At 52.9% G+C, this 9,301-nt stretch overlaps 1 protein-coding gene across 3 annotated transcripts; it reads left to right on the forward strand.

Moving 5' to 3' along the window:
• Positions 1–1,127: 1,127 nt before the first annotated feature.
• LOC137847157 (zinc finger protein 665-like) lies at positions 1,128–6,569 on the forward strand. Of its 3 annotated transcripts, none has more exons than XM_068665450.1 (3): positions 1,128–1,233; positions 3,898–4,710; positions 5,432–6,569. In XM_068665450.1, the coding sequence occupies exons 2-3, from the start codon at positions 3,900–3,902 to the stop codon at positions 6,253–6,255; spliced, it is 1,635 nt and encodes a 544-aa protein (XP_068521551.1). In that variant the 5' UTR covers positions 1,128–1,233; positions 3,898–3,899; the 3' UTR covers positions 6,256–6,569. The 3 variants fall into 3 exon arrangements, with proteins under 3 accessions (XP_068521551.1, XP_068521552.1, XP_068521553.1); XM_068665451.1 differs by lacking the exon at positions 1,128–1,233 and adding an exon at positions 3,510–3,696 and having other exon boundaries at positions 5,435–6,569; XM_068665452.1 differs by lacking the exon at positions 1,128–1,233 and adding an exon at positions 3,516–3,696.
• Positions 6,570–9,301: the final 2,732 nt, after the last annotated feature.

Here is a 9,301-nt window from a genome sequence, read left to right on the forward strand (position 1 = left end):
CCGTTGGCTTCCTTGGGCAACCTGTCCCGGTGTCCCGAGGGGGAGAAATTTCTCCTGAGGGGGAGAAATTTCAGGGATGTGGTGCCCCCGCCTTGGTCTCCTGTGACCAGTGACCTCAGAAGGGCAATCTGGAGATGTCTGGGGGACACTGATGCCCCTTGAAGGTGTTTCTTGGGGTAGAATGAGGGGTTTTGGGTCTGAAGTATGGATGCGGCCATGTAGGCGATTGCCTTAGGTGCCTTTGGTGGGAGGCAGGGGTCTTGCGTCGCCCATGGAACCATCACACCCAAGACCCTCCCAGCATCTCCGTAGGGTCCATGCAGAGAAAAATGTGTGTGCGGAGGAAACACTGCCTAGTAAACAGAAGCACTCTGAATTTTCCTTTCTCTATAAAATAATGCTGAAAATAATTTTCCACGCAGCCTTTCAGATTCATGTATTGTTCACTTCCCAGCTTTACTCCCAAGTCCTGCTTGACACTCTCACTTCCCTCCAACATCGCATCCTCCTCTTTCCACTCAGCACAAAAAACATCACCCTGTTTTGACCCAAATGTTCACTTTCATGTGTTTTGCTGCAGGATTTTTCTCCTGGTGGCCCTGAGCTGATGTAGGGTTTGGTTTGTGAGAGCTGATAACGTGGGGGCGGCTCAGGTATTGCCTGGTGGTGTTTGCACCATGTCATTAAATGAGAGAGGATGGGGTCTAGGGGGTCTTTCCCTTCTCCCCAGTGACCATCTCGATCCAAACCCTTCCCAATTCTGAACTCTAAATGCTGGAGACAAAAAAAAACTGCAGGAGGATCCCCTTAAATCCCAAACACGTCTCCCAAGCTGTTTGATTATGGCAGTTCTGTTTATTCCACGTTCAGCTCCATGCGAGAAATCTGGAGCATCCCTCCGTTACAAAGATCCCACTCCTCCCCTCACCAAAAAAAAAAAAAAAAAAAAAAAAAAAAAAAAAAGCGCCGCGGAGGTCGGTTTTCCCCCTTTCTTAACCCAAAAGCGGAGAAAGCGCTGTTGGGATGGGGATGCTCACCCAAGGGATGCTCCCCAGGGATCTTTGTGCATGGGATAAAGCAAAGCGGGGGGGATGCCTGGGCCCCCCCTGTAGCCTCCCCCTCCCCCCCCCCCGTGCCCGCAGCGCTGCTCGGGGCCGGTTGCAGCCCGGTGCTGCTGCGGGGGCACAGGAAGGGGCTGGGACAAGGGCGAGCGGCGGCGGACGACGGGGACCGGTGAGGGGGTGGCGGAGACTGGGGGGAGCCCCCATCCCTGGGGGCAAGCAGAGGGGCTGCCCCGCTCTACCCCAAACCCATTTTGCACCCTTCATCCCCTTTTCCCCTCCTTTGGCCCCTTTTTCCTTTTCCTCCCCACCTTGTCCCTTCTTTTGCCCCCCTTTCCCACCCTTTTCCCCCTTTTTTCCTCTTTTCTCACCCTTTTCCCCTTTTCCTCTTTTCCTTTTCCCCTTTTCCTTTCCACCCTTACCTTCCCTTTCCTTCCTTTTCTCTCCTTTTCCCCTCTTTCCCCCCCTTTCCCTCTCTATTTTTTTACTCTTTTCCCTACCTTTTTCCCCCTTTCTCCTGCTTTTCCCCTTCTTTTACCTTTTCCCCTCTTTCTCCCCTTTCCCCCTCTTTTTCCCCATTTACCCCTTTTCCCTTTTCCCCCTCCTTTTTTTACCCACTTTCCCCCCATTTTCCTCCTTTTCCCCTCCTTGTTCCCCCCTTTCCTTTCCTTTTTCCCTCTTCTCCCCCTTTTCACCCCTCTTTCCTTCCCTTTCCCTTCCATTTCCCTTCCCTTTCCCCTCCTTTTCCTCCTTTTCCTTCCCTTTTCCCATCCTATTCACCATTTCCCCTCCTTTCTCCCTCAATTTTCCTCCTTTCCTCCCCTTCTCCCTTTCCCCTCTATTTCTCTCCCCCCCTCCCATTTTCCTCCTTTTTCCCCCTTCTCCCTTTTTTTCAGTGGATGCTGATGCCCCAAATCAAGCAGCAAATGTCAGGCCGAGCCCCAGGAGTGTTTTTTGTTTGTTTGTTTGTTTGTTTTTTGTTTTTTTTTGGGGGGGAGGAGGGGAGAGCCCATGCACGAGTTAACACCAGGTGGTGGAGCAGGGCTTTGGGTCCAGGTGTGGGGCAGCCCCTCCACCCCACAACTCCACGTGGAGCTGGATGGCCAAGCCCTCCTGTGGGATTTCCACAAGATCACAGAATTTTAGGTCAGAAAAAAACCTCTAAGATCATCAAATCCAACCTTTTGGCACTGTTTTAGCAGGCACTGCTGCAGGCAGGGTTCTCATCCCCACAGCTATGGGGAGGATGAGCAAGAAGGGAAAGGGAAATCTCAAAGACTAGGTGGAACAAGAAATGGCAGAGGACGAGGACGAGGATGAGGACGAGGATGAGAATGAGGAGCCAACACAAGTCCCATCTTAGTGACGTCAGGCATTTTGGGGCCAGAAAAGCTGATTTCAGTGATGCTCATCTTGGCTTCAGGCTGAGGTTAAACCTTGTGGGCACTGTTAATTTGTGAAATCTCAAGCATTTTGGGGATTTGCAAGATCTCAAGCATCTTCTTGCTCCCTGGCAGAAGCCAGGTTTTGTACCCTCTGTAGCGAGCAAAGAGGGGAACATTATTTCTTTGTCTTTTTCCCCTTTGTTCTTTCCTCTTTCTCTTATTTTTGCCTCGACTGCCTTACATATTCTTACATATAATAAAATTCTGATGAGTTTCCTTGCAAATTACCCACTCTGGCCCTTTCAGGGAAGCAGAGGGGAGGAGATGCAGCCTGTGGGGTCAGGGAATTGCTTTATCCAACCCATGCACCCCATGCTGGTGTGCAACCCAAGCCCATCTCTGGGTAAAACATCCAAGAACAAGTCAACCAGCCTCAGAAACCACGATGACAAAATAATTCCCAGCTCGAAACCAGCCTTACCCCATGCTCTGGCTCTCCTAAAGAACATCTCCATGAGAGCAAACCTCTGTCGGTACCAGCATTTCCTCACCTGCAAACTCAGGAGGATTTCTTCTCCTGTTTCATCCCGATAAACTGAACTCCAGGTTTAATTTCCACAAGCCCAACCACATTTTGTCTTTTCCAGTTGAGTCCTCCTGTTATTTTGCTTTTGGTTTCATGGAATTTAGTATCACCCCCTCCCACTTCCCCTGACATCCCTTGTGAGCCTCTTTTAAAAGCAAAATGTCACGAAATCCAGCCCGAACGGCAAATTCAATTTGCAGACACCAATGCAAACCCTGCGCGTGATGCAAGCTCTCCCTTAAACCCATTTTTTGACCCAAATTTTCAGGAAGCCCCGACAGGGGCTGCACCTTGAAGGATCCCCCTGCCCGCCCCCCGAGCTGCTCTCCCGCCTGGCTTTGATCATGGGATAAAGCAAAGCTGGGAGGGTGCCCGCCCCCCCCCGCAGCCCCCTCATGACCGCAGCCCCCTCTGCAGCACTGCTCGGGGCCGGTTGCAGCCCGGTTGGGTGTGCAGAGACACAGGAAGGGGCTGGGACAAGGGCGAGCGGAGGCTGCAGCGGGGGAGGGTGGAAAGCTGGGGGGAAGGTCTGGGGGTGTGAAGCAGGGGGGTGGCGGAATAGGGTTGGGGTCCTCCAGGACCCCCCGACCCCCCATCCCCTTGGGAGCGGGTTGGTTTCACGCATCCCTCCTCCCCGACACGCGGAGCGAAACACACCTTGCAGGTGGGTTGAGCACCCCCCGCCCCCCCCCCCCAAAAAAAATAAATAAAAAAAATTAAGGGAGTGGATGGGTGAGGACAGAGGGGATGGGGTGGGGGAAGCTGTGGCATGGCAGGCTTGGGGAGGGATTTGGCAGGTGCCTAGAAGGATGAGTGCCGTGGGAGCGGGCACGGCTGCATCAAGGTCTTCTCTCTGTTGCTGCAGGGATGAAGAGGATGAACAAGAATGAAAAGGGGAAGGCGAGGCACACGGTGCACGTGCAGGTGGGGGAAGACATAGTGGTGATAGAAGACGAGGAGGAGGATGAGGAGGACAAGGAGCTGGGGCACGGCGAAGGCTCAGAAAGCTGTGAAGGACATGAAACCAGGCAGGGGTTGCAAGAAGGTGAGCAGGAAAGCACGGGTGGCAAAAGAAAGCCGCAGGTGAAAGCCAAACGCAAGAAGGGAGCGTATAAATGCAATGAGTGCGGGACGACATTCAACTGGAGGCATAACTTGGTCCGTCACCAGCGCCTGCACACAGGCGAGCGGCCCTACAAGTGCTCTGAGTGTGGGAAGGGCTTCAACGACAGCTCCCCTCTGCTCATCCACGAGATGCTCCACCGCGGAGAGAAGCCCTACAAGTGCCTGAGCTGCGGGAAGAAATTCATCCAGAGTTCCCACCTCATCGCCCACCAGTCTGTGCACACCGAAGAGAAGCCCTACGTGTGCCCCGACTGCGGGAAGCGCTTCGCCCGCCACCAGTACCTCATCATGCACCGCCGCGTCCACACGGGCGAGAGGCCCTATGAGTGCCGGGACTGCGGGAAGAGCTTCCGCAAGAGCTCCGACCTCGTCCGCCACAAGACGGTGCACACGGGTGAGAAACCCTACAAGTGCCCCGTGTGCGGGAAGGGTTTCACCCAGAACTTCCGCTGTAATGCTCATAAAAAGGTCCATCTTGTGGAGAAGGTTGACCAGCAGGATTCTCCATCGCAGGACACCCAGCAGAACAGCTCTGAGAACACTGCCTCACCAGGTAACTACCCTTTACTCAAAATAGGTGTTTTCTCCTCCAAATTTCTCCCTTTCGTGGATAAGCCTTTCCTGCATCCTGGTCATGAATTGTGGGAAGAGGGAGAATGGAGCCATGCACAGAAAATGGTTCCCATGCTGTTATCCTAAGGTCCCACACATACCCATGAGCAAAGCTCCATTCTCCATGGTGGGTCTATCCTTGAGAACCTCTGTGGGTTGAGTTGGGGCTGTGCATAGGGGTGGGAAGGTGAATGGGGTGGGAATCTCAATGAGATGAAGGATCAATGGCATGAGTAGGTGCATGGGGTGGAAAGGTGAATGTGATGGGAAGGTCAATGGGATGGGAAAGTCAATGGGGTGGGAAGGTCAATGAGGTGGGAAGGTCAGTGGGATGGGAAGGTCGGTGGGATGGGAAGGTCAATGGGGTGGGAAGGTCAATGGGGTGGGAAGGTCAGTGGGGTGGGAAGGTCAGTGGGGTGGGAAGGTCGGTGGGATGGGAAGGTCAATGGGGTGGGAAGGTCAATGGGATGGGAAGGTCAATGAGGTGGGAAGGTCAATGGGATGGGAAGGTCGGTGGGATGGGAAGGTCAATGGGGTGGGAAGGTCAGTGGGATGGGAAGGTCAATGGGGTGGGAAGGTCAGTGGGATGGGAAGGTCGGTGGGATGTGGAGACCCTTGATTTTCTGTGGGCCAATTCCCATCTTGTCCTTGTTCTCCACCAGCAGGTGCTGGTGGCCACAAAGAGGAGAAGCCCCAGCCAGTTGACTCCCAGCAGACAGAAGCAAATGGCCCCAGCATGAGGATGGAGGAAGGGGCTGCGTGCCAGGATCCTGAGCAGGATGAGGCTCTAAAAGAGCAGTCAGAAGTGGAGCCATGCCCTGTGCAAGGGCAGGAGGATCTGGATGATCCTGAAGGCACTTTGGAGGATCCCAAAGAATCGGGTGTGCATCCAGGTATCTGTGTTGAAGGGCAGACGCACGAGTGTGCCAACTGCAGGAAAACCTTTCACTGTAGCAACAGCCTGAGCCAACACCAGCAGCTGCACATGGTGGAGCAGCCCCACAAGTGTTCCGAGTGTGGGAACAGCTTTGATGACAGCTCCGACCTCGCTTCCCACCAGCTGGAGAAGTGCTGCAAGTGTCCCGACAGTGGGATAAAACTCGGTGATAGCACCAAGCTCCGACAGCAGAGATCGGTTCACAAATCCGAGAAATTCTATCTCTGCTCTGACTGCGGGAAGTGCTTCAGTCGCAGCTCCAACCTCAAACAGCACAAGAAGCTCCACACTGGGGAGAGACCCCACAAATGCCCCGAGTGCGGGCTGAGCTTCAGCAACACCTCACACCTGGTTGTTCACTACCGGATCCACACCGGGGAGAGACCCTACAGGTGCCATGAGTGCGGGAAGGGCTTTACCATGAGCACTAAATGCCTGAAGCATGAGAGGACCCACACAGGAGAAACTCCCTACAGGTGCTCCAAGTGTGGGAATTGCTACAGGACCAAGATTTCCCTGATGTGCCACATGAGGATGCACATGCATTAAGATGCAAGAGGAGCAGATTGTGCCCTGCAAGGATAATTTGCTATAAGGACAAGCTTTGGGTGACGCTCCAGCACCATTTGGGACAGGGTTCTTCTTCCCCAAGATTCCCAGAAGAAGAGAAATGGGACCGAAGGCAAAGCTCAGGGAGTCCCCCTCGGACAGCATCCTCCCTGCTGCGTCGCCTCTTGTTTGCATCAGGTCTCTGTGGCTCCCGAAGCCTTTGCAGGGCTGGGAGACCTGCAGGGTGATCAGCACGCTGGAAATCTTTATCAAAGCTGTCCTCCTGGCAACAGCGATGCTATTCCCCAGGGATGCTGGCAGTCACGCCAGTCCTCCCACGTGAAACAGAGGAGGCAGGGACGCCTGGTGAGACAGCTGCAGCAGAAGTATCACATTCATTGTCTGATCAAGCCGCCCTTGTTGGGCATTTCTGGGCCAAAAAAAAAAAAGATCGTGTCAGATTCTCCTCCCCCCCTTATTTTCAGGCTGGGCTTAATGCTCATGAGCAGCACTCAAGCATTCAGTGATGGAGGGGTTGTTGAAATCCCAGGCAGTGTGGGGGATTTTCTTGCTCCATGGAGGGAGGGGAATGCTGTTTCTGTACCCTCTTGGCATCAAGCAAAGGGTCGAATGTTCTTCTTTTCACTATTGTTTTATGTTTAGATTTTTTTTTTCACTTAATAAAATCCTGATGGGTTTCTGTTGTGGTTTGACCCGGCCGGCAGCTAAACACCACACAGCCATTTGCTCACCCTCCCCTCTCCCTCTCTGGGATGGGGGAGAGAAACGGGAAAGTGAAGCCCGTGAGCTGGGATAAAGACAGTTTAATAAGACAGGAAAATAATAATAACAACAATAATAATAACAATAATGATGAGAATAGTACTACTATTAATAATGTGTACGAAACAAATGATGCACAATGCAATTGCTCACCACCCGCTGACAGATGCCCAGTCTAACCCCGAGCAACCCAGCCCCCCACCTCGGCTAGCCACCCCTATATATTGTTTGATGTCAGATGGTATAGAATGCCCTGTTGGCCAGTTTGGGTCAGCTGTGCTGGATCTGTCCCCTACCAGCTCTTACTGCACCCCCAGCCTGCCCATTGGCAGGACAGAGTGAAAAGCTGAAACATCCTTGACTTTGTGTAAGCACTGCTCTTAAAATTAAAACACCAGCATGTTATCAGCACTCTTATCCTAATCCAAAACATAGCACCCTACCAGCTGCTAGGAGGAAAATTAACTGTCCTAACTGAAACCAGAACAGTTTCCAAGTGAAGTGTGGGCAGCATGGGCTCTGCATGGGGATGGAGCTGGACTGCTCTGACCCTTTTTTGGGGTGTAGAGGGGAGGAGATGCAGCCTCTGGGGTTGAGGAATTGCTTGGGGAAGCAGCCCAGGGCTTGGGGTGGGCAACTTCATGCAAAGCCACACTGATTTCTTACCTGTTTTCCTAAGAAACTGAGCCAAATCCCCCTTGAAGTGCGACTTTCCAGAAGCACCCTGTCTAATTTTGGCTGGGAGATGCTGGGAGAAAAGATAACGGCCTAAGCAATAAATTTGTGTGTATGTGGGTGATCCAGCAAGGTCTTTGAGCCTCTTCCCATCTTTTCGCCCTGTAAGGGTTTTGTTGGAGGTTGCAGCTCCTCCGTCACCCACTTTGTCCTGCACCTTGGATGCACGGGGCTGCATGGCCAAACCTTCCCTTGGGGTTTTAGCAGGGTTGCATGCATATCGTGGTTGTGGGGTTCTTGCAGGTATGGGGAGAATGAGCAAGAAGGAAAAAGAGAAATCCTGAGAAGGTCCAGGAGAAGGTGGGACAAGGCTTGGAGGGGTGATATGGGGTGATGGAGAGGAGCTGGGGCATGGTGGAGCCTTGGAGAACCATAACAGGGAAAAGGGGAAGGGCCTGGGAGACAGGACCCACCAAGGGGGAAGCCCAGGCAGCATTAGGGAAGCTGAGCCCCAGCCACTAGTTTTCTCCCAGAAAAAGGTTTATGTATATGCTCACTGTGGGCCCTCATTCAACTGCAGGAGACACTGGACCTGAAACCAGCACTTGCACATGGGTCAATGGCCCTACAAATGCCCTGAGTGCAGGAAGGGTTTCAGCATGAGCTCCTGTTGCATCGTGCATCAGTGAGTCTGTAGAGGGGAAGAGGCTGAGAAGCTGAAATTTCTATTGCAGGACACGCAGCAGAACAGCTCTGAGAACACTGCCTCACCAGGTAACTACCCTTTACTCAAAATAGGTGTTTTCTCCTCCAAATTTCTCCCTTCCCTGGATAAGCCTTTCCTGCATCCTGGTCATGAATTTTGGGAAGAGGGAGAATGGAGCCATGCACAGAAAATGGTTCCCACGCTGTTATCCTAAGGTCCTGCACGTACCCATGAGGCATCTGGAGATTTGCTCCACTCCCCATCCCTTGAGGATCCCTCAAGGTCTGTCCTTGACAAACCTCTGTGGGTTGAATTGGGTGAAAGCTGCTCATGGGGTGGGAAGGTCAAAGGGGTAGGAAGATCAATGGGATGGGAAGGTGCATGGGATAGGTATATCAATACAGGAGTGAAGGTCAATGGGATAGGAAGGTGCATGGGGTTGAAAGGTGCATGGGATAAGGAGGTCAATGGGATGAACATCAGTGGGATGGGAAGGTCAATGGGATGGGAAGGTCAATAGAGGGGGAAGTTCAATGTGGGAGTAGGTTAATGGGGTGGGGAAGGTCAGTGGGATGGGGAAGGTCAATAGGATCAGAAAGTTCACAGGGTAGGAAGGCCAATGGGATAAGAAGGTCAATGGGATGTGGAGACCCTTGATTTTCTGTGGGTCAGCTCCCATCTTGTCCCTGTTCTCCACCAGCAGGTGCTGGTGGCCACCAAGAGGAGAAGCCCCGGCCAGTTGACTCCCAGCAGGCAGAAGCAAATGGCCTGTATTGGGTCTGGCTGGGATGTTAACTTTCCCTGCAGTGCTGTGCTCTGCACTTGGAGCTAGAACAGCAGTGGTATCACACCAGTGTTGTGTCTGCTGCTGAGCAGTGCTGG

Source organism: Anas acuta, chromosome W, assembly GCF_963932015.1.
Source record: "Anas acuta chromosome W, bAnaAcu1.1, whole genome shotgun sequence".
Classification (NCBI taxonomy): Eukaryota; Metazoa; Chordata; class Aves; order Anseriformes; family Anatidae; genus Anas; species Anas acuta.